Source organism: Alligator mississippiensis, chromosome 1, assembly GCF_030867095.1.
Source record: "Alligator mississippiensis isolate rAllMis1 chromosome 1, rAllMis1, whole genome shotgun sequence".
Taxonomy (NCBI): Eukaryota; Metazoa; Chordata; order Crocodylia; family Alligatoridae; genus Alligator; species Alligator mississippiensis.
Window position 1 is genome coordinate 350,816,663 of NC_081824.1, and position 25,732 is coordinate 350,842,394.

General features: G+C 43.9%; 1 protein-coding gene across 2 annotated transcripts in view; it reads left to right on the top strand.

The window, feature by feature from the left end:
- Window positions 1-25,732, top strand: part of RASA3 (RAS p21 protein activator 3) — a 211,317-nt gene that overhangs the window by 60,655 nt on the left and 124,930 nt on the right. For both annotated transcript variants that reach the window (XM_014600460.3, XM_006272479.4), the window contains exons 2-3: window positions 1,587-1,704; window positions 24,899-25,002. In XM_014600460.3, coding sequence (XP_014455946.1) covers window positions 1,587-1,704; window positions 24,899-25,002 — 222 coding nt within the window. The remainder of the gene's footprint in view (window positions 1-1,586; window positions 1,705-24,898; window positions 25,003-25,732) is intronic.

Here is a 25,732-nt window from a genome sequence, read left to right on the forward strand (position 1 = left end):
AAATCTAATCTGAAGTGTAGCTATATGGATCACTTTGTAACCCTTCAGATTACAATAGTCTTTCTCCAGCTGTAAAAATTAAGACGGAGTTTGTCAAGCTGCAGTTTCGTACATATTGTCTTAAGGTTTTAGAATTTATCACATAACTTCTATGTTGGCAGTCAAATACTAGCAATTTTATTGTGTATTCTGTACCACACATCCAGAGTTATGCTGAGATGCAAGCCAAATGGCAATTAAAAATAAACTACAGAAGAAGTAATAGAGTAAGGAAAGATGTCAAATTCTGTTACTTTATGCTCTTACATTAAGGTATGGGGAGTCTGCTTAATCAGATTCTGCTGTGTAGTTGCCCTTTCTGCTGCAAGTCTTCCTTTGCAACATTAACATGCACATTGCATCCAGCTGTGCTGTTTAATTTATGCAGCCATTTAGGTCATCTCTGAATTTGGCCCAAAGTCTGCAGAATGGATGTTTTTAATTAACAAGAAGTTGGAACATGAAGTTGGTTATATTAATAGTGAAGCTTTTTGAGAATTGGAGACTGGAAAAGGGCATGAGCCTTATAGAACAAACTTACCCTGAGCTGCAGGTGACTGAGAGAAAGCTACACTTGTTACAGTTGCTTAGAAGTTAGAGGAATGAAATCTATTTGGCAAGCAATTTTGCATTTTCATTCTTTTTTCCCCCGTATCTTACTAGTGGAGTATGCTCTATTGCATGCCACAACTCATAACAATCTCTTGGTAACAAAGAAGTGGAGTTTAAACCTGCCGAGTGGACACTTCCTTAAACTTTCAAAGAGCAATCAAGGCGTGTCCTTGAAGTATAAACACAGCTAAGTGGTGTTAAGGTGTTTCAGCGAAGTTCTTGGTAGAATTATCCAGTTTCCTTTCCTAGGCTTTTCTTTTGACAGTCATTTTGCTGAGCAAACTTGGTTTGTAATTTTGGTTATTGATGGAAAGGTTGAGGGAGAGACTTACTCCATTCTTATTTCAGGATTTAATACAAAATTAGGGACATCTTAAAAATATTATGAGTTTCCATTCTTTGATTACAGTCCAGTTCTCAGTCCTAGTTTCTAATATGGAGTATGTGTGTGTGTACTTCTGGTCTGTAGTTCTGAAACAAGCAAAGGAGTAATGACTAAGTCATTTTTTAATGGTGGGCACTTGCACAGCACCCATGTCCAAAGGTTTCAGGGGGATATATATGCAATTTGAATTAGACTTCAAAGCACTCTTATGAAGTGAGTCTTATTGAACCCCCTGGCATTGTACCTTAGCCAAGTCACTTTTTTCATCTTGGAGAGTAGCAGAGCTGTGGATAAAGTCATTGTTATAAATTCCCTGGTTTAACTGTTCAGTAACATTTTTGATAAAATGACTGGGGCACTTGAAAATGTTATCCTTGACCATGGCATTTTCATCTTACAGTACACATTGCTTGAGGCACATTAAAATAAAGTGGGCTAGATAATAGAAGACTAATCTGTACAATTTTAATGTAATCATATGCTTCCCCCCCACACACTTATGATCTATTCCTATTTAAAGTTTGATTTATTTATTTATTCTTTCCTTTAGGAGAAGCAAAAAATCTTCCTACATATCCAGGGCCAAACAAGATGAGGGATTGCTACTGTACAGTAAACCTGGACCAGGAGGAGGTTTTCAGGACCAAAATAGTGGAGAAGTCACTATGGTAACAGATACTTGTTTGCACATATATTTAGTCTGCTTTTTTTTAATACCATGGAACATTTCTGTTTTATATGAAGTGTATGTAATCTTCCAGATATACTTATTTTGGTGCAACGAAGAACAGCTTATTGCAGGAATTGGCAATCCCCAGCACGTGTTCCAGAGCATGGCATGCAAAGCCATTTTCTTCTGCATGCCACAGCCGGCAGCAGGTGGCCAGGAAGCTGCAAGCCCTGCTACAAGCAGCCTGGGCCCTGTGGCAGGCAGCAGCTGCCCAGAGCTCAGGCTAACTGCAGCTGGGAGGCTACAAACAGCTGCATGGGACTTCACAGCTCCGGCCCCAGCTCTGTGGCTGCGGTGATTGCACGTGCACCTCCAGTCGCACAGGCGAGAAGGAGCCCAGGGAAGTGCAACTCTGGCCTCTCCGCCACTTTCCTCCTGGAGGGCACGCATGCAGCCACAGCCATAGAGCTGGTGCCAGGGTTGTGGAGCCCAGCGTAGCTGTTTGTAGCCTGCCTGCCACTTGCTGCAGCTGTCCGGTGCAACCCCAGCTTCTCCTCAGCTGTCTACCCAGAGGCACGCATGTAGCCGCTGCTGATGATGAGGATCGGGCCCTTCCCAGATGCACTGCCTTTATCATGCCAAGCTGAGGCGCGGGTGGAGGTTGGGTTGTTTTTGGCACTCTGGCCAAAAATGTTGCTGACCCTTGGCCTACTGGATTTTTTAATTGTAAAAATAATATAATAGCATAAATAGAGGCATTATGTCTTGGCTTCTAACAGTCTGTTTTATCTTGTATGTGTTTTAAAAAAAAAATGGTTCTTCTCCTGAAGCAGAGCATATCAAATCGTCTTTAAGAATTTACAGTGCATGCAGCTCTGTCTACTTGTTATGATACTTGTTCAAAACTGACAGCCAAAAAGCAGGACCATTTAATCCAGCTGTCAGGGTTGTTACTGCTTACTGTTCTCATGACTTCACAGCTGTTCCTGAAGTGGATCGGAAAATTACAGTGGGGCTCTGCACTGATAGATGTGGCAAGGTTGGATGGTGGGAAAATAGGTGAAAACAGTATTTGTGTGAGGGGGAGAAAGTGGAAAGCAGTTAGTGATAAATTCCCCAGATGGTGATGAGTTCACTGCTTTTCCCTACTTTGTATGTATGCATTAAGCCTCTTAATGCAAATTAAGTGTTTTTTCTGTTCCTGAAATTATTACATCTCTCTGGAATGCTCAGATGAAGAGGAGAGATGAGAAGAGGCTACAAGAGTTGTCCGTTTTCCCTGTGCTCTCAACTTGCTGGGTAGCTTTTTCAGATGGAGTGGAGGGGATTGTTTTCTCCCAGTAGCTGTCTTAAATGTGGCCATTGTTAGAATCTAACCTGAAATCCTGCCTCTCCTTCAGATTTGAGCATCTGCCTGCAGCTCTGAGCTAGGTGCTCATTCACATCCCCAAACCCTCTTCTGCACTTATACTTCTGACTTTGTGCCACAGGGTCAGGCTCTTTTCTAGCTTGCTCTCTCTGTGGTCTCCTGAATGTGTCCTCCTGTCCTGTCTGTATAGTGGTTCAGCTGCCATAAGGGTGGCAGAGGGTGCCCCCATGCAGCCTGGCCTAGTCTTGTAGTTAGGGCCCTCTCTTGGTATGGGAATGATGCAGGTTTGAACCCTGTAGAGCTTAAGCGAGCTTCGAACTTGGTGTTCTGTTTCCTGGATGACTGCTGTAACTCTTAGACTTGCATAAAGAGTGAATTCCTCCTCATCTGGATGCTTTTGGATGGCAGTGGTCATGTCTGCAGTGCTTTGTGCTGAACTCCGTGCTGTCAGTGTGCATTAAAGTATGTTCCTAATAGATCGGGACACATGGGCAATGAGGATGCCTAGGTCTCGAATGCCTTGTAGCCTTATGCATGAGAGAAGTAGTGAGATGTTTAGTGTAACCAGGTGGCAATACCTTTCTGTATGTGCAGAACTTTAGGGATTCAAGTACTTGAGGTAAAATGCCTAGGTTATTTCAGGTGCCTCAGGAATGAGACTGGTCTGGATTACTGTCCTGGGCTTACCATATTTACTTGAATCCAAGATAAGGTTTCTTCCCCCACCCATTTAACATGGGGTGGAGGAGAAAGCCCCTTGTCTTGGACTTGAACACAAGATGGCAGGAGGGATGGGTGGCTGCAGCAGCTCTGGCTTTGGCTTTGACTTACCACTGCCCCTACCCCCTGCAGCACATAGTTGCTTTGGTCCCAGTCCAGTGGTGGTGGAAGAATCTCCAGCCCACGCAACTGCCACTGGGACTGGAGAAACCATGTGCTTTATGCCCCAGGCTGGAGTAGGGTCAGAGCCCTGCCAGAGCTGGAGGATAAGCAGTGGCAGGGAGGGTGCAAGCGTGAGTGGGAGAAGTAGTGGGGGGGCAGTCTCCACCTGAGGGGAGCAGGTGCTGGGGCACACAGGCATAGGGAGGGCATGTGGTATGGGGGACAGGCACCATGGGGCAAGGTGAAGGAAGGCAAGGGGCCGGGGTCAGGTTGTTTGACCGTCCCTCCCATCATGCACCCTTCCCCCCTCTATTGCCTGTCTTCTTGCTATTGCTTTCCCTGCTGTACTGGTTGGGCGGGGATTATTTCTCCAATGATTTAATTCTATACGTGGAAAAATGACAAATGTTATTTCCTATGTATAGAATCCAGTTATTGAAGGGCCATCTTAAATTTGTAGTTGTCTTGCATTTGCATAAATTGGCTAGTCACCTTCATTACTTTTTACAGCTTGCCCTTAAGCACTAATCCACACAGTTTTAAGCTGTCTGCATTTACAATTTTTCTTGCATTCTTTATTTTTCGTCTTTTCCCAGTGCAAGTAAGATATGGGATAATGGCAGGTGGAGGAGCCAGATGCATAGCGCAGCTTTTTGACCACTGGTGGCTACATGTAATTAGGATAATCGGGTCTTATTTCTGAAGTTGATGATTTGTTCTTACCTTAATTGAAAACGTATCTAGTTGAAGCTTGAAATCAGTTCTGTTTGAAGTAGTTTGGTAATTGTCACTCAGATCCAGTCTCATTCAAGTTTGTGAAGCAGTGTTGCTCAGAACCGAAAGTTACATATTCTTCTTCTGTCACAGAAGGGTTTGTGATCTTAGTTTAGACTTCATTTCACTAAAGTAATTCAGTAATTTTCCACTGAAAAAAATCCTATAAAATAAAAATAGGTTTGAGGAATAAATAAGAAAAATAAGCTTTCCTTGGGGAAAATGCCATCTGTTTTTATCTTAAAATGGTGCACTGAAGCCATTCTGAACAGTTGCTGTTCTCCTGGAGAGTGATAGGTCTTCCATTCTGTAGTGCTAAGCAGGGAATATCTCCTCCCTTGTTAGCTTTTGAGTCCTCTTTCTTCCCTTGACCTTTTATTCCTAGGTAGTCTGTCCTCTACCTTAAGGCTTTTGTCTCTGCAAGGGTAAGTAAGGGTAAATTTAAATTTTCTAGGAACATTTCTTCCTCTGGGCTTTTGGCTCGGGGGAGTTGGGTGGGGGAGAGGTGAGGGAATGTGCAGTAATTTCCTGGAAACTTAACTTCAACTTTTGTGCCACCAACTTCTAGGTACTGCTACCAGTTGCATTTCTTTCTTAGTCCCAAATGAAAATTCAGGATGGGAAGGGTTAGGTTTGTCTCTAGAGTCTCTCTTTATTTGGGGAAATTATCTGTTATCTTAGTTAACTTTGTGAAGAGTGCACAGAATATATATAGCCTTTAACCAGATTGTATTTCAAGATGTAGTAAAACAAGCACACAGGCTCATAAGGAGATTTATTTTTTCCAAGTGCTTTTCAGACAGTGCTGTGCTAGCTTATTATTCCTTTTGGGCTCCAACTCATAAATTACCTGGTCATCTCCAGCCACTTGTATTATTGCATTCTTTGCTGCTGGTTTAAATCAAATGAATTTACTAAGTAGCTGTAAATTACCAAGCAGGCCAGGTTAGTGTGCCCTGAGGGCCTATGTACATCCCTCCAATGCAATACTAAACACAGCAGTATGTGTTTTCTTGTGTATAGTCTCCTGCCTTGGAACTCTTTGGTGTAATAACCAAGCGTGGGCTTGATTCCCCCTATTGTGTACATCACTGTTATGATATATGGCATGAGCTATTAGGATAAGGACATGAAGTAAAGCTGAAAAAGTAGACGTGCCGAGAAATCAGTTGGATTTAATGTACTGACTGCAGTTGTAGGTGAGAGAAGCAGAAAGTGGCAGCTCTGCAGTTGTAGGTTCCTGATTCTCAATTTCTAATGCATTTAGGATTCCTGTCAGAACTTGGATAATCCCAAAGTAATAGGAACTTTGAACTCATGGAAGCAAAATATAGAAATTATGTATTTCCTCACTCTTTATTGACAATTTAAATGTACCAATTAAGGTTTTTTTAACTTTTTAAAAATAAAAGTGCTTAATCTTGGTTTTTTTAGCACATTGAGAGTTGCTGGTGAGAAATCTCCCATTTCATACCTGATTTGGCATTATTTTTTTCCATTAAATGTGTAAATATATGAACAGGTAGTTGCGCGCACATGTGTGTGTAGAAAATTGAAATGCCGTATTTACTCAAATACAATATGATGTCCCCCCTGCAACTGGCATAGGCAGAAAAAGACTCTTGTCTTTATAAATGCATACATGGCAACCTCATTAAATACATGATTTATCATTAAACTGTTGCCAAGGGTCTCCTTCCTCTAGCTGGTCCCTTAGCCAAGGCCTACTGTCCTGGACTTGACTTCTGGGCTCCATCCCCTTATCCTGCCCTCTGGGGCCTTTCTCTCTGCCCTGCTCAGGCTGTGGGATCCCTGGCCCCGTTTACTTCCCACAGGCCCTTAAGTCTGTGCCCTTCTTGGACTCCTGTCCCTCTCTGGGCTTTCTCCTTCCTTCTTGGGCTCCAGGCTCACTGGTACCAAGCTCTGCCCCTCTCTGGGTTCCCTCCTTCTCAGACCACACTGGGCTCCCCAGCCCCCCCCCCCCCCCCTTGTGGTCTGTGCCTTGAGTCTGATCCCTGCTAGGGTGCAAGGTGGTCACATGCCAGCTCCCAAGCACTGATGGGACCTCCAAAACCACCCTTTCTAATACCACCCACACCACCAGTGTAAATCTCTATAACTTGGAATAAACCCTCTGGCTATCGCACACCTTCTGACTTGGGTCTGAACACAAACCCCAAGCTCTTGTTCTGTATCACTCAGCTCTCTGCTACCCTGAGTCCTCTTCCCCTGCAAGTCTGCAACTTTCTACTTGCATTACTCCCAGGGTAGTATAGGCATCGGCCAGGAGCTCCTCTGCAGCTCTCCTGCCCTGGAGCTCTTCCTTCGGCAGCTCCCAGAACCAAACTAACTGCTCTGGCTCAAGCCCTGGGTTTATATGGCTGGAAGCCATGCCCTGTTTTGGTCTTGTGCCTCCCTGAGCTGCTGCAGGTATTGCCTGATTTAGCTAGCCAGCTCAGCCCCAGGGAAACTTACTGCTGCTGGCCTCTGCTGTAATACTAGTTTGTAATAGGTAAACCCCCAGGTACTTGTTCCCTGGCTGCTTATAATGGGCTGATTTTCTCCCTCCTGGGGCTCTTCCTCCTGCTCCTTCACTCTTAAAGTAACAGGAGCCTCTAGCTGTCTCTACAGGTCACTGTGGCTTGAGTGACCTGTTGGCTGTGGTGGAGCCCAGGCTGCCCTGTCTGTTGGCATGGTATTGTGCAGTGTTGCCCCACCCATACATTTGTGTCTGGTGTTGAAGGCTCAGCATGGAGACCAAAAGAAGGGGAGATTCCCTCTGACCTGCTCACAGGCTGTTCCTCCTTGCCCTGTGTGGCTTCTGCCTCCTGTTGTCCAGTGATGCCAGCTGTATTGAGCTGGTGCTATCTCAAGCTGTGCTCCCTATTAATCATCCCGCAATACCCTTTCTGCTGGCCCACAACCTAATGAACTGTGGTAAATCACAAGCCTTTAACTTTAGATGAATATAATTCATAGTTTGTACTACATATAAATAAGTGCCAAAGTACTGCTTAGATACATGTTCATGGAGTACCTGTGTAAAAACTGCCCAGTTTCAAAAAAATATAACGTGCATCAATTTTGGATGAGCTAAGTGTGTGGGTACTATATGCAAATTGCTCCAGCATGTTTAATCTCAAGGTCATTGTTTTCAGGTTTGTTCCTCAATTCCATGTGCTGAGGGAGAGCAGGGTCTGATGGTAAGGAGAGTTGGTAGGGGCTACTGGGAGAGAAGTTAGGGGGAGAAGCAGAGTGAAAAGGGACTACTTGCCCTCCAAACTTTTTTTCCCTGGTACAGCAGTGAGAGGGTGACCAATTCAAGGCAAACCTCAATAATTACATTCTGTACCTGTAAAATTATAACAAATTTATAAATTTTCCATATACAGAATCTGATTATTGGGGGATCATCTTATAATTAGGGTTGTCTTCTATTCGAGTAAATACAGTATATGCTGAATGACTCTGAAAGTGTCTTATAATAAGGGACCTACTTAAATTGCAGTTTTACAATTTTCGCGGCATAAGCTGTGAAAAATGGCATTGGCTGCAATTTTCTAGGATATCGACCAACAAAGAAAAATAAAATGCTGATTCTTCAGTGGGAGACAGCTTTCCTTGCTGCTGCTGCAGCCCAGCCTGACCTGGAAGAGAAGGTGCCAGCTGGCAGGGCAGCAAGATGTCTCTCTCCCCCTGGGGGCCTCTCTGCCAGTTGGTGCCAAGGGGTGGGGCTGGCATGTAATGACAACGAAATTGGATCTTTGGGCCACAAAAGTTACTTTCTCTTGCCACAAGTTGGGTAGGTCCCTGTTTATAATTCATACTTCCTTGCACTGATAGTCCATATAATTTCTAGTTTCTTATGCATCCATTAATGTCTTTATGTAAACAACTGCAAAATTAAAGCATAGATGAAATGCATTGTCTTGTCTAATCAGTAACTCGGTGCATTTTTAGCTATTGGTCCTGGAATGGTACATTCATGGTGGGAGGAAGGAGGAGATGGTGGTGGCAGTGCCAACTAAAATCAGTCCCCATTGTTCTAATTGGTACAAATGCACCTAGAATAGTAGAAGAGGCCTAGTCTCAAGAAGCATACCGTCTAAATCAGAGGTATGTGCATGTCTGCATCTTTTTGCGTGCATTTGTGGTGGGTTACACATAGTGGGGCTTCAATTGCAATAAGGCAATCCAGTAAACATTTGTGAAATAAAGCAGTGGAAAAAAGTGCACTGAGTTTTGGTTCTGGTTTAAAACCTATGAGATACGATAGGAAGAGCATATGATTTTACTAGAATCGACTAAAAACTGGTGCCAAGTAACTCCTGAAAATAGCATTGGCTTATACAGGTCAAGCTTCTCTACCTGAAAGCTACAAGGTGCGGTTAGCCTTCCTGACTGCATCCCCACATTGGCAGCCCATGTTCATCTTGGAATCAATAACAATGCCAAGATCCTTTTCTGCCTCTGTGCTGACAAGAAGGGAGTTCCCCAGCCTGTAGGTATGCTGTTGGTTCTCCCCCCCCCCCCTCCCCCCCACCCAGGTGCAGCACCTTGCACTTGTCAGTGTTGAAACCCATCCTGTTCTCATCCGCCCACCTCTGTAACCTGTCCAGATCTAGTTGTAGCCTGTCCCTGTCTTCTAGTTTGCTCACTTCTCCCCACATCTTAGTGTAATTTGCAAATTTGAACAAGGTGCTTTTCACCCCCTTGTCCAAGTTGCTGATGAAGATGTTGAACAGTATGGGACCGAGCCCTGGGGAACCCCACTGCCCACATCCCTCCAGGTTGAAAATGGGCTGTACACCACCACTCTCTGGGTGTGGCGCTCCAGCCAAGTGTTGATTTTTCAAATACATTAGGTCGAAGAAGGGCAAAAATTCTGAGTGATCTTATGGCAAAGTATAATTTTGTTCATAGTTTTAGTATTTTCACCTACAGGATCGTCCCGCATTACATTCTTCAGTTTATTCCAGTCGGGCTCTACAAAGTTGTCCTAATAGTAGAATTTAGACTCTTCCAACATTTGGCACCATCAGACCAATACATTGTGTTTGATGCCAAGAGAGGCCAGCTGGCAGAAATGATTTAGGTCCTTGACAGTGATTTAAGAGTATTATCTGACTTCCAGAAGTAAGATACATAACCCAAAGCCCACCAGTTCTTAATTTTTAATAGGAAAATGTAGTACTCATCAAGTCACCAGGCTCACGGAAATATTGATATGGGCCTTCAAATTAAGGCACCTGCCTGGAAAATAGGATACCAAGGCTCAGTTCCTAGGCTTTGCAACAAATGTACTGTGTGATTCTGGGTATAGTGCCCAGAAGCATGCATGTGTGTACATGTGCCTTTGCTAGTATGTGTGATTAATATTTTTGCCAAATATCAAAAATATTTTGATGCTTCATTAAATCAATCATTTGCCATCTTCCAAGATGACAGATTCCAAATTCTCCCCATCCAGGACCCATTCCTAGCTATATTTCTTCTCCAAGGATAAAATTCCTTGGTTTGTTGGCATTCAAATTGATTTTTGCCTTTGCTGTTTGTATTAAATGTTTCCATTGGCTTAAAAGGCAGTGTCAGCTGCAATGAGAAAATCAAGGCAATTTCTCTGATCCTGGGTGAAGAATGGATAGAATGTGACATCACCCTAAATCTATTTCAGAGGTATAAATACAGGCCAAAGCACTGTGAATGAAACTTACTGTCAGGCATTTCTAACATCTTGATTCCATGGTTGTTTAGTTCTTTACTAAGAACTTTTTTGCTTATCCTAAGCAGAGCAATCAAAGCCTGAATGAAAGGGATAAAACAAAAACTATTTGGGCATTTAGTCTGTTTTTTTCTTTAGACTTTGATGTGGAAGAGCATATATACCATGAAGTCTGAAGTGACTCCACAGTTACAGTTGCATTGCGATTAACACAAGACTAACATTTCTGTCTGTGTTCACACTTTTCTGAATAAACATATTTTAAAAATTTGTTACAGAACTCTTTGGGGTGGAAATTTTCTGAGTAAATTCACAGTATTATTTTAAATATTTTCCTGGCATGTTTTAAAAACTGCTTCCTTTTATCAGTTTTCTCTGTGTTTCTTTAGCTAAAAACAGTCCCAAACTCCAAATTTCCCTTTTACGTTTGATCGTATCTTGGACATAAGCCACTTCTCAAAGTTTTTTAAATGGATAGTTATTCCCCTTCCTTTGGAGAGAAGCCAAAAATTGCTGTTTCATCAGCTACTTCCCTGTTTTGATGCGCTCAGTTTGTCTGTCTGAAATGACTGCCCTACCCAGCACAGATGCTGTACAGAAGGAGCCTTGAGCTAGATGTGATAAGCAGTGCTTTGAGTTTTGGCACTTCAGTTGTTCCCAGATTTGCAACTTTACAGATTTAGGGCTGGAAGGGACCTTGTGAAATCACCGGGTCCAGGCTCCCTCTTCTAGTCAGATAAGACTGCTGGGGCAAATAAGGTGTGCATCCAGTCTCCTTTTAAAGATATTCAGGGTAGGTGCCTGTACCACCCCCACTGGGAGTCTGTTCCAGTGTCTGGTCACAAACTGCAAGTTTTTCCTTCTATGCAGGCTGAAATCTTCTAGGAGTTTATTACCATTGCTCCTGGTTTTCCCCAGGGTGCTTTGGTGAATAGTTGTTCACCTAGCCCCTGATGCTGTTCTCTGATATATTTGTAAGCTGCCACCAAATCCCCCTGAAGTCTTCTCTGTTCTAGGTTGAACAGTCAGCCTATATCTGTCAGCCTTTCCTTATATGGCTTGCTCTTCAGGGCTCTGATCATAAGAGTGGCTCTTCTCTGGACTCTCTCAAGCTTCTCCGCATCCTTCTCGAAGTGTGGTGCCCAGAACTGGATGCAGTACTCCAGCTGCGGCCTCACCAGTGCTGAGTAGATAGGGAGAATAACTTCCTTAGTTTTGTTTTGAGATGCATCTGTTGATGCATACCAGTGTATCGTTTGCTCTGCTAACGGAAGCATCACACTGCTGGCTCATATTCATTTTATGGCCAATTATGACCCCCACATCCCTTTTGAATGTGGTGCTAGCTAGTGTAGCACCACCAAGCCTGTAAATTTGTTGTGGATTTTTCCTCCCAAGATGGAGTAGTTTACACTTAGTGTTGAACAGCATCTGGTTCTGGTCTGCCCATCTAATTAATCTGTCTAGGTACTCCTGGATTGTCAGTCTACCCTGATGCGTGGCTGCACTTCCCCACAGCTTAGTCTTATTGGCAACCTTTGCCAGTGTGCTTTTCACTTCCACATCCAGATCATTGAAGATGTTGAAAAGCACTGGTCCAAGTACCGAACCCTGGGGGACCCCACTGGCTACCTTCCGCCAGGTCGACGCAGATCCGTCTATTAGTACTTTCTGGGTCCGACCCCACAGCCAGTTTCCCAGCCATCTGACCATTGAATTGTTGAGCTCATAGTCCCCTAGTTTTACCTTGAGAGCCTCATGAGACGCCAAGTCAAAGGCATTCCTAAAGTAGTAAATGATGTCGACCTACTCTCCCTTATCCAGGTGGTGAGTAACCTGGTTGTAGAAGGAGATGAGGTTAGTCGGGCATGACCTACCCACAGCAAAGCTGTGCTGGCTGTCATTCAGAATTTTGCCTTCTACTGGCTTATCGCATATGGACACTGAATTTTTCGAGGATTTTTCCTGAAATTGAAGTCAATCAGCCTGTAGTTCCCTGGGTCCTCTCTCCTCCCCTTCTTGAAGGTGGGCACAACATTGGCTGTCTTCCAGTCTTATGGGACCTCTCCTGAGCATCACTAATTTTCAAAGAGGTTCTCCAGCAGTCCTGCGATGACTTCAGCTAGTCCGTTCAGCGCATTCAGGCGGAGTTCGTGAAGTCCTGCTGACTTACAAATATCAGCCTCTCTAGCTGTTCTTTCTCCAGCTCTTCATTGACTGTTGGTTGGTGATCATCCCTTCTGTGGCTATTTTGTGTCATATTTGCATTCGGCAGGCTATCACTCTGACTAATGGAATACAGATGCGAAGTACTCATTCAGGAGTACAGTTTTCTCCTTGGTGTCGGTGATCAGATGTCCAGATGCATTGAGCAGTGGTCTCACATTTCCACTGGTTTTCCTTCTGTTTCCTCTTTCTGTTCTTGATTTTGGTTGCTAACCTGAATTCAGTCACCGCCTTTGCTTTTCTAATCTGCCCCTTACAGGTGTGGGCCAATCTTATGTAGTTCTCCTTCGGGCCTATTCCTAGCTTCCATCATTGGTAAGGCTCCCTTTTCTTTTTCAGAAGATCTGTGACTTCCCTATTGAGCCAAAGTGACCTTCTGGCCCCTGTGCCACCTTTTTTGTGTACAGGTATGGACAGCTTCTGTGCACTGAGGATCGTGTCCTTGAGGAACAACCACTCTTCATCCACACTCTTTCCCTGCAGACCATGATCCCATAGGGCATTACTCACTAAAGTCTTTAGCTTATTGAAGTCAGCTTTTTTAAAGTCAAGAATATTAAAGTAAAAAAGTTCCCACAGGTTCATTCTTCAGTGTACTCTCACTGTCCATCTTGCTTTGTCCACCACACCCTCTATTCAGTGGTCACATTTTGCTATTAAGCACCAATCTGTATCACCATTTAATTAATTTCAGTATGGATATTAATACTTAAGGTGGGAAGCTATATAAGTAGGGGAGCCTGGGAACAGTTTGGGCCACCTATGATAGATTAGTGGAAGGGGAAGGAAGGCTTTGTGGCTAGGACAGTGGGGAAATAACACAGCTGAGAAAGTGCCAAAAAAGGGAGCAATGTTTGTGGTGGGGAAGGAAGTATGGTGAAAAATCTCTGGGAGGGGTTTGTGAAAGAGACTACATGTCCTTGCATATCCTCCTATGGATCCATATGAGTAACTTGTCAGCACTGAGGTAGGCTTCAGTTATAAATGTGAAAAATGTCTGAAATATATATATAATATGTCTATCTATCTGTCTATCTATCTGTAAGTAGAGTTCTACTTCTGTTGTGAAGGTGCAAACACAGACAGGGAGGGGACTGGGATAACCTGGGGGAAAGTAGAGTTAATTACATCAGAAATACATATGGTCAGTGGCTAAGGGAGAATCTGTGCATGTTGAGATGACATTGTCAGAGGATGGGGTTTTGTGTTGACTGGGAGACTTTCAGCCTTCCAGGCATATCCACCTGCTGTCGCTTCCTGGCATAGTCAAAGTGGAAGAAGCACAGGCTCTGGATGCTTGCAAAAGAGAAATGAAGTGGGATGAGGATCGAATAGAACACATTTTAGCGAAACATGGCGCTTTTTGTTCTTTCTCTTTGGTATCATATGAAAACTAACGTGTGTTTGGGTTCTTATGCTTTATAATTGTTCAAGCCTGGATACTTATAGGCTTGAGAAACTGTTTCTGTGTTTTTTCCAGTAGAAACCTTACTGCCATGAGCCATATTTCCACTGCTGTGTTTGGCATAGCTCAGCTGACCTCACTGAGCTAGATGAATCTGCACCAGGGGCGGTCAATTATTTGGGCCCGAGGGCCACACACGGAGTTTTGATGAGCTGTTGTGGGCCAGGTCAGCACCCTCCAAGCCTCCCCTGGGCAACAACTCTCCAAAACTCCTTATGGGGCTTTGGGTGGGTGGGGAAAAGTGTTCGGGAGTGGGATGAGTGTGATTTGCTCCCTGCACGCCCTGCTGTGTGGGAGAGGTGGGGGTGCGCTGAGGGGACCGGCTGCCTGAGAGCCAGCTGCGGTTGCCATGAGGGAGGAGGAGGCGGGGCTGGATGCAGCAGAGCTTGCCTGGTCTGCGGCTGCCCCTGCAGCGCTCTGCATGGGGCCGAGCCCCTCAGGCAGCCTGCACTGTGCTCCCCCCTATGCCCACCGGCCCCAGCCCTGGTCCAGGCCCACCCTGGCCAATTGCAGCTTCTGGCAGGGCTGTTCCCAGTGCAGCTGCAGTCAGCTGGGTGCTGCTCTGCTCCCCTCATGTCTAGTGGGAGCTGCTCTGCTGACACGTACCCCCTGCTCTCCCACACACAGTAGTGCAGCAGGGGCAGGAGCGGGAGGAGAAGCTACTGCTGCAGGTGAAGGGAGCAGAGCAGCACCCAGCCGACTGCAGCTACACTGGGAAGAGCCCCGCCAGAAGCTGTGCACTGGCTGGCACGCAGGCCAGTGGGCAGTGGTGGGAGTGCAGCGTGGGTTGCCCTGGTGGGAGTGGGTACAGCTTGGCCCAATGTGGAGTACTGTGGGGCAGCCACAGATTGGATCCAGTCAGTTGATGGGCTAGATGCAGCCCATGGGCCGTATTTTGCCCACCCTGGTCTACAGCAAACGAGGATGTATGTGGTATTAATCATAATATTTTATCATTTGGGGGGGGGGGGGGGAGGTTCATGGAGAAAATGCAACAACAATCTTTGAGTTCACTATTTGTGGTAGATGCAGTTGAAACCAGGCAGCACTGGCTGCAGGTCCCTTTACATACAGTACATTTACATGCAAGGAAAAAGTGGCTTAGGCAGAGTGAATGATGCAGTCTCACTCTGATAGTGGCTTAAGTTGAATGTTTTGGTCTTGATTAGCGATTCTCAACCTTTTTGGACTTGAGCTAATACCACCCCTCACTGAAACCGAGGCACTCCTTCATAACTTCTGTGAATTGAGTGACACCCAATTTAAAAAACTAATTTATATATTACAGAGCTTACCGCCTTGCAGAGGGACTGGGCAGCGCAGGTGTGAGTTCATTCAGGCAGGGGCAAGCCTGAGCCTGTCTCTATCTATTTAGCTTAATTACTTATCTGCTCATACCTCACTGGCACCCTGGTTGACAATTGCTGGTCTCTGTGGTGTTTTAGTTGCTATGCTTCTTGCTAATTAGAATATCTCAATTTTGTTTCACAGATAATGCCATGTATCTTAATAAATGTATCGGCTCCCCTTTGGTTCCTCCTACACGAGCTTGCTCACTTACCTTTCCTCGTGGCTCTGTGGAGCCAGTTACTATAGAGGTCCAAAATTTGAATGCACCCTAATCTATTATCTGGCCCATGCAAATATTTTGAAAGATCCCTTTTATTTTTCTGCTGCCCCCACTTTTTCAAAGAGATGTCATTTAGTATGGATGTTACTTTTACCAGCCAAATACTGAGTTATTCAGCAATGGGGAAGTGCCTTTCTGTAGATGTATTCATTCTATTTTTGCTTCCAACTCACACTGTGATGTGAACTCTGGTCTTCAGTTCATGTAACAGGATGAATCCAGTATTTCTAAATGTTTTGGAATACTCTGAGGATGTGGAGTTCTCTGTGGCATGTTAATAGTCCTTGCTTAGAAGCACAAAGACAGTTTTCTTTTTAAAAAAGAAAATCCATGCACAAAGAGGTTTGGTTTGACGGGTTTCATTATTATTCATCGTACAACTCTTTCACTTCATCCACTGAAGTACTAGTGCCAAAATAAAAACAAGACTGCTTTTGCAAATCACCAAGCATTGAGAAATAAGTACAGGGTTTTGCAACATAATCTAAAGCTAAAAAAATGATTGTAGTCTGTGAGGTTCACTTCGTAATGTCTGTCTCTCTTCCTCTCAATGAACATTGCAATGATTTTAATAGATCTTTGTACATAAGAAGCTTTAAAGATTAAGACTTCTGTGGAATCACTTGGCAAATGCACAAAAGCAATTAAAAAATTCTGCTTCTTTGTTAAGAGACCCAAATCATGAGAACTGGGTTTGAAAACTTAAAAGTTAAGCTGTCCATTTCCATATATATTTTACTGCTTACACTTGCCCTATCCATTTCATACCTCAATTTGACTCTTAATGTCTTTTCCCCTTAAAACTTGCACAACCTATATTCTAGACTTTTTTTGTTCTTTTTTTTTTTTATTGTAGCCATAGTAGATAATCAGAAATGAGTCTCTTGAATGGGAAACATGACACTAGGTGAAGTTGGGTGCATGAAAAATTCTTTGGTTGTAGAAGATGAGAAGGATTACGTTGTTAATTTCCAGATATTCTCACACTTGGGCACTTAAAGCAATTGGAAGTTTTGTTAAAAGCCAGAGACATTTGCTTAGGTATCTCCCCCCCCCCCCCTTTTTTTAATTAAGTTTTCATTTATGACCTGTTGATCATTGGACAAAGAAAAAAAAAGGGTAAGACCCACAATGCAGTAGTGCATTGCAGTGCAGTAGTACATTGGCATAAAAACCTGCAAGAAAAAAGGTCCTCATGAGATCTGTGAAAATGGGGCTTCCCTCCTTCAGATTGTGGCAAGTTTTTAGCTTGGTGGGTTTTTTTGTGTGTGTGGGAAGGAGAGGGTAATGAAGCCTGAGTGTAATATGGAGAATAAGAGGCAGGAGGGAATTGATTGATTGATGTTTGTCCTACTACATTTGTCACAGTTGGGTGAACAGCATGTGAAACTTGACTCAAGTCAATTTTGGGGGTGGGGGGTGCAAAGACTAGGTGCTTTCTGACTCGGGCTGTTTATGAGAATAGTAGCTTCAACCTTAACCATGGAGTTGCTGCTGTTAACTTTTGGGTACAGCAGTTGTGTGCTTAGGAATTCCATAATTCTGTGAATAATTCCAGTCAACAAACTATCTTTACAATACAACTAAAGGCAGATTAATAAAAACATGCACAGGAAAAATTAAAAAACAATGGTTTAAGTTCAATATCCTGCATCCAAAGGACTTGAGACTGAAAATACCTTGTTTCTAGTCTGAAAAGAGGTTAATTTCATGGAGATTATCACTTAAAAAGAAGGGTATTCTGTGGCTTCCATTCCTGAAAATGCCATTTTCAGCAGTTACCATTTCCTTTTCTGTCATTGCAAGACTTTAAAGAATCTGAAGCTATTTTGACGCTTCTTGCCGAAATACTTGGGTTTTGCAAATATTGAAGCTTATTCTAACATTTTAACCTCCAGCTGGGTTGATTCTAGAGTTTTTTGTTTCTAAAGACCATGTCAGTTGCCTGTGGACAACGAAGGGAATTGCTGCTCCTGCTCTTGACTTTTTTTTTTTTTTAACGAATTTTTGTGTTAAATAAAAGTACTCGGCATAACCAACAGGGTCAGTTGATTCCTGTGGGGGAGGGAAATTCTTTACTTTTTTTGGAAAGAGGGTTCTAGAGCCCCGAGGCTGATGCCTGAGAAGACTCTCAGCTTGGGAAATACATCATGGGGTTTGACTGGTGACCTCTGGCTTCTCAGGTCTAGGCTTAACACAAAGTGGGTACTGTTTGAAGGGATACATGAAGGATAAGCTTGCAATTTAAGTGGAAGCTCAAAGTAGTCGCGTGGTTCCTTTTGATTCCTTTAGAAAGAAGATATTGTTTTTTCAAAGCCAGCCTTGCCAATGCAAGAGAGGAGGGGAAAATCAGATTAGATTTAATGTGTTTTTTCTTGCAGTTGAAACTTTACTGCTTATTATGTTCTGCATGAGAACTTGCTTTTATGAATGAGCAGTGCAATATGACTGAAAGATATTTCCTGAATTAGTCAAATTTTATGTTTCCAAAGAAGCCACTGAAAAGAGTTTCTGAAGTGTAAATAAGGAACCTTATTCTACAAACATAATTGAGTATAATGCTTATTGTGAGGAATACCAATGAGTTTAGTAGTACTACTCCATACTAGTAAGCTTTGTCTAGTAGTGCTTGCAGGATCCAAGCGTCACATAACTAGCTGCTTCCCTTGCACTTCATCCTTTGCCCTTCTCCCTTCTTCCCTTCCCTTGCATTTCTCCCCTCTCCAGTGTCATGCATTGCAAATTGGGTTTAAAAGATTTCCTTTTTCCAGTTTCCTCACCAGGCTGTTACCCTCCAGGATGTTTTCAGTATATTTCCCTGTGGTCTTCCTTCAGTTGTCTTTTCTACTCTTAAATACCACAGAAGATGATGGTTTGACTGCCCTCCTGGAGCTTTATTCTAGGACCAAACTACTATGCCTATTGCTTTCCTTTTCCCTAGTATCAAATGAATTGCCTTCATTTTCAGTATGGATTTGAGTAGAGAGTGCGTTAAGCGTATTTGTTTTGTACCATCTTTTAAATCCTCAGGAAGCCCAGTACAATTCCAGCAATCTTAATGGATAAATGGGTTATAACTGATAGTTTATTAGACATCATATCATTAATAAGGTTAGAATGAATATGTACTTTTTTTTCTCGTGTATTTTCATTCATAGTTTCATAGTTGGTAGGGTCGGAAGGGACCTGAGGAGATCATCTAGTCCGACCCCCTGCCATGGCAGGAAAGAATACTGGAGTCAAATGACCCCGGCCAGATGTTCGTCCAGCCTTTTTTTTTTAAAGACCCCCAGAGTAGGAGCCAGCACCACTTCTTTTGGAAGTTGGTTCCAGGTCCTAGCCGCCCTGACAGTGAAATAGTGCCTCCTAATGTCTAGCCTGAAACTACCCTCCACTAACTTGTGTCCATTGTTTCTTGTAACTCCCAGGAGTGCTCGGGGGAGCAGGGACTCTTCCGATGCCTGCTGGTCCCCCTTGACTAGTTTGTAGACTGCCGCTAGATCCCCTCTCAGCCTTCTCTTTTGGAGGCTGAACAGGTTCAGGTCCCTCAGCCTCTCCTCGTAGGGCCTGCCCTGTTGACCCCTGATCATGCGGGTGGCCCTCCTTTGGACCCTCTCCATATTGGCCACATCCCTCCTGAAGTGCGGCACCCAGAACTGGACGCAGTACTCCAGCTGCGGCCTGACTAGTGTCGCATAGAGGGGGAGGATCACCTCCTCGGACCTGCTTGAGATGCATCTGTGGATGCACGACAAGGTATGGTTGGCCTTCCTGACCACGTCCCCACTTTGTCGGCCCATGTTCATTGTGGCATCAATGACAACTCCAAGATTCTTTTCTGTCTCAACACTGGCGAGAAGGGAGTTCCCCAGCCTGTAGGTGTGCCGCTGGTTCTTCCTCCCCAGGTGCATTACCCTGCACTTGTCAGTGTTGAACCTCATCCTGTTCTCATCGGCCTGCCTCCGTAACCTGTCTAGATCCACTTGCAGCCTGTTCCTTCCTACTAGCATACCCACTTCACCTCACATCTTAGTGTTATCTGCAAATTTGAACAGGGTGCTTTCTACCCCCTCGCCCAAGTCACTGATGAAGATGTTGAATAGTGCAGGCCTGAGGACTGAGCCCTGGGGAACCCCACTGCCCACATCCCTCCAGGTCGAATAAGACCCGTCCACCACCACCCTCTGGGTGCGGCCCTCCAGCCAGTTAGTGACCCATCTAACTGTGTAGGCATCAATACGACTGTCTCCTAGTTTCTTACTGAGAATAGGGTCAGAGACGGTATCGAAGGCCTTCCTGAAGTCCAGAAAGACTATATCCACTGCGACACCTGCATCCAAGGACTTGGTGACCTGGTCATAGAAGGCCACCAGGTTGGTTTGACAAGACCTGCCCCTAATGATCCCATGCTGGTTGCCCCTGAGCATAACCTCCCCTGCTGGCCCTTCCTGGACATGTGCCGGGATAATTCTTTCGAAAAGCTTCCCCAGGACCAAGGTAAGACTCACGGTCCTGTAGTTTCCTGGGTCTTCCCTCCTTCCTTTTTTGAAGATGGGGACCACATTGGCCCTTTTCCAGTCTTCCGGCACATCGCCTGAGCACCACGAGTGCTCGTAGAGCTGTGCCAGATGTCCCGCAATGACCCCTGCTAGTTCCTTCAGCACTCTGGGGTGGAGATCATCAGGACCTGTGGATTTAAATATATCTAGTCCCTCCAGAAGTTCCCTGACAAGGTCTTAATTAACCCTAGGCCTGGGGGTGCCACCCACAGGGCCCTTGGGGGTGCCAGTGGGAGAGATATCCGGGTCCTTCCTCAGAAATACAGAGGCAAAGAAATTGTTGAATATGTCAGCTTTACTGTCAGGTGAGGTAATCAGATTTCCTAGTGTGTTCTGCAGAGGCCCCACGTTACCTGGCACCTTCTTTTGCCCCCCTATGCATTTGAAAAAGGACTTCCTGCTGTCCTTGATCTGGGTCGCTAGTCCCAGCTCCATTTCTGCCTTGGCCTTCCTGACCGCCCCTGCTCCCCCCCCGACACACACACACACATTCCCGAGCTACCGAGGTATAGCCCTCTCGTGATGGCCCCTCCCTTCCAACAGGTGTACACCTCCTTTTTTGTTTGGAGATGTTCCCGGATGCTTTTGGTGAGCCATGGGGGCCTTTGCACCCTCTTGCCCCCTTTGATTCCTGTAGGGATTACTTCCCTTTGAGCTTGGAGGATCGTCTCCTTAAGGAACGACCACTCCTCCCGGACACACAACTCCCTCCAGCTCTGGGACCTCAGTACTTCCCCCACTAGTTTTCTCACCTCGTTAAAGTCCGCCCTCCTGAAGTCAAGGGCTGCTGCCTTGCTGGAGGCTTTTGCCACCTTGTGCTGGATGGTGAATTCCAGCAGATGATGATCGCTACCGCCCAGGTGGTCGAGCACCCGCAGACCCCGTACCAGGTCGTCGCCCGTGGCCAGGACCAAATCCAACAAGGTGTCTCCCCTGGTGGGGCTGTGTACGTCCTGGGTTAGATGGAGGTCCTGTACGTCAGTTAAGAGCCTGCGTGAGTGGTCAGACCTGGCTGTCCGCTCCTCCCAGCAGATGTCTGGAAAGTTTAGGTCACCCATGACGACCACATTCTTGGCCCTAACTATCTCCGTGAGCTGACTTAAGAATTCCTGGTCTCGATCTTCTCCTTGGTTGGGTGGTCTGTAGTAGACCCCCACCGTTAAGTCCCTTTCTCCCCAACCCCCTTGTATTTTAACCCAGAGCACTTCCGTTCGCTCCTCCTCTGACCCAGTGTTACTCACTGTGGATGCGTGTTGCTCCTTGACATAGAGTGCCACACCCCCACCCTTCCTACCTGTCCTATCTTTCCTGTAGAGCCTGTAGCCCTTGATATTCACTGCCCAGTCATGCGTTGGGTCCCACCACGTTTTGTTGTATCCATCAAGAATGCGTTGGATGGAAAGAAGCTTTTATGGATAGGTGTGCTAGCAGGTCAAAAAAAAAAAAAAAGCAAACAGACTTTTTACCAAGCAACTTAAACCTGGGTGTTTTTTATTCTGCTACAATGTTTTGGCACTGTGTGCACCAGATTTTAGGCATGTGCTTAATTTTATGCCTGTAAATATTCTCTCAGAAGATAAATGTGTAAGTGCCTGTAGGATTAGCACCATCTTGAATCATTGTGTTAGCATTCTAGATTGGCTTTCAGTTTGGTAAACAAGTTCATGCTACAGACTTGTATCAATTTTTTTAAAAGCATACCGCAGTATTGAAATTCAAATAAGGTAACTTTCTGGGAGAGACCATGAAAAGGGGAAAAAATGGGTATGTTGTCTTGTCATTTTAAAAGAAAAATGCCAATGGAAATTTCATTTTGTGATCTTTGAATATACTTGGTCTTTGAGTGAAGTATAATACTTAACAGTTATTAAGTGACTTAAACTGAAACATTAATCATAGAATCATAGAAGTAGGGTCAGAAGGGACCTTGTAGATCTTCAAGTCCGACCCCCTGCCTGGGCAAGAGGAAAACTGGGCTCAGTTGACCCCAGCCAGGTAGGCATCAAGCCGCTTCTTAAAGACCCCCAGGGTAGGAGTCAGCGCCACTTCCCTTGGAAGTTGGTTCCAGATCCTAGCCGCCCTAACTGTGAAGTAGTTCTTACGGATGTCTAATCTAAACCTACTCTCCAACAACTTGTGGCCATCATTCCTTGTTATCCTGGGGGGCACTAGGGGAACAGGGTCTCCCCCAAACCCTTCTGGTCCCCCCCCCCCCAGTGAGTTTATAGACAGTCACAAGGTCCCCCTTCAGCCTTCTTTTGTGAAGGCTGAACAAGTTCAGGTCCCGTAACCTCTCATTGTAGGATCTGCCCTGCTGTCCCTGGATCATGCGGGTGGCCCTCCTCTGGACCCTCTCAATGTTGTCCACATCCCTCTTGAAGTGGGGTGCCCAGAACTGGACACAGTACTCCAGCTGTGGCTTGACCAGTGTCGCGTAGAGGGGGAGGATTACCTCCTTGGCCCTACTTCAGATGCAGTAAGTTCATCTAGTTAATGTAGTAAGTTCATCTAGCCTGAGACCAAAGCCTTGGGAAAGTGAGAGATTGCATATTCAAGTCTGCTTTTTAGGTAGTCAGGGGTTCAGACAAAAATAAATGGATGCAGAAACTGGAATTCTGGGACTGTGGGGCAGGAGAGTGTCCAAATGATGTAACTCTTTATAGTCTGAAGTGTTCCTTTGGGATCCATATTTAATATTAGTAGTGCTTTTCTGGTCTGATCTGCTATTTATCCTAGATGTATATCATCATGTTGCAGTTTGTTTGAATATTTTATTGAGTTCTGTATGACATTACTTGCCTTTTGGAAAGTATGTTTTCTCTAAATACAATATTTAGTACTTAAGTTTTGCTACTTTGCAATGCCTGTACATTCTGCATCAAGTGCATGAGATTTGCTGGTTAACTCCTTAACTCATTAGAGCAATATGAAAAGCCATTAAGAGGGACATATTTCATTTTAGGCCCCAGTGGGGGAAAAAAGTAGTAAGGCTGTGTGAAGCTTCGGTCGCTGATTCTATCTGGCGGAGATTTGGCCCAATTTGGAGGCCGAATCTCTGAATTTGAATCGAATCAGGAGACCCTTTAATTTTTCTGAATCAAATTGGAGAGATTCGATGATTCAGATATAGGCACAGCTTTAAATGTTTATCTTCAGATTCAGACTTGCCCAAATCAAATCAGGACAGTGATCTGAATCAACAAATTGAATCACTGTCCCCTGATTCGGGTCGAATCCAAATCAAATATGACGTGTTTCGTACACCCTTAAAAAGTAGGTGTGCAGTGATCTAAATACTTCTGCTTTGCATAATAGAAACAACGTATGCCTGCAGCAGTGTCCTGATAGAAGCCAAGGAAATGTCGTATGCTTACAAATTACAATAAAAATTGAAAGTTAATGTAAGGAGCTATTAATAAACTTGGCTGAATATTAAACTTAAAACATAATTTTGTTATAGATTCTTTATGCTGTAGCTTTAATGAATCTATCTCCCAACATTGTACTTAATAGAGACAATAGGGAAGTCTGTTTAAGCAGGAAAAAAAATCCACGTAACCATACTGGCTTTTAGCCTATTAATTAGAATTAGAGATTTATTTTTAAGTCTACATCTGTACTGCTTGCTGCATCTGTTAGTATGACTCATGCTTCAGCAAATCTGGATGGATGGAATTTAAGTAACTTCAGAAAAAAAAAATCTGTTGCAGAACAGTAGACCTGCTACTGAACCAATAATGCTGATAGATGTTTACAATTCTTGTAGGCAATTCCTTAATCATAGATTTGGGTAGGGAAAAACTGAAATAGTTACTATGAGGAATCTAAAATATTTTCTCTATTAACATAGGTAAGATTCTAGGAAAGTGCTTAGTCTTTAAACAGCTTTCCATTTTGAGAAAATATATTTTGCCCTAGTTTAACTGTAAAGCTATGATTGTTGTTGTCATTGTTGTTGATCTAGCTTGAGTGATATTCTGTATATCATTTCAAATAGAAATAGATATACAGTGTAAACTGATTTTAAAAAATCACACACATCTGAAGGGCTATTTACTCCCAGTTGTCTTAATCAGGTTTGAATTTGGGTTTGTGGGAGAAAAAAAACAGAAGAGATGGATGTGTGGAGATTTTGCAGGTTTATTGTTTAACTAATTGAACAACTCAGTATTGGGAAATAACTTGTTCACTGCTTTTTTGGCTCACTCTGTTATGTTGTCTGTCTTAAATTGCAAGCTTGTTTTAATAGGGATCTCTCCATCCCCTGTGTGTGCACACTACCTAGCAGAGGTCAACCCTGATCTTCGATTAGGGCCATGTATGCTGCTGAAGTCAAAATATTTTCTTGTTCTTGTCGCATGCTAGAAAATTTTGGTTTTTGTGTACTTAATAGGAAATGGAAATGTCAAAATGGTACAATGCTTGATGCTGAAGTTTATAGTAGACACACAGTCACAGTCTAAAGACATGTATAGTCAATATTCAGTGTGTGAATTGTATACAAATGTGCTATTTCAAGGCACCCACATTAACTCCTTGTTTTGTTTTTTGTTTTTTTTGTCCAGCCCCTTTTATGGAGAAGATTTTTACTGTGAAATTCCTCGGAGTTTTCGTCATCTGTCATTTTATATTTTTGATAGAGATGTTTTCCGAAGGGATTCCATAATAGGTATGTGTTTTATTAAATGGTTGTTTTTATTTAGAGCTTTTCATTTATAGATTCAGTATTTCTCATGCTCATCAGAATATATTCAATTCTTTGAATACAGGTTTGTTTTGTGCAACAATGACAGTGAGAAGTAGTAATCTATTTTTTGTGGGGAGGGAGGTGGGTGTGTATTGGTGCAGTCTTTACAGTACTTTATCTCAGAAGACCCAAAAGCACATTAAAATTTTTGTGCAACATAGAATCATAGAAAATTAGGGTTGGAAGGGACCTCAGGATGTCATCTAGTCTACAACCCTCTACTCGAAGCAAGACCATCCCCAACTAGATCATCCCAGCCAATGCTTTGTCTAGTTAGGTCTTGAAAACCTCCAAAGATAGAGTCCACCACCTCTTTGGGTAACCTGTACCAGTGTTTTACTACCCTCCTAGTGAGAATTTTTTTCTCTAATATCTAACCTAAACTTCCCTTGTTACAACTTGAGACCATTTGTCCTTGTTCTGTCATCTGTCACCACTGAAAACAGTTTAGCCCCATGCTCTTTGTAACCCCCCTTCAGGTAGCTTAAGGCTTGTATCAAATACCCTCTGTCTCCTCTTCTCTAGATTAAATAAGCCCAGTTCCCTCAGCCTCTCCTCATAAGTTATTTCTCCCAGCCCCCTCACCATTTTTGTTGCCCTCCACTGGACTCTTTAATTCGTCCATATCCATTCTGTAGTGGGGGGCACAAAA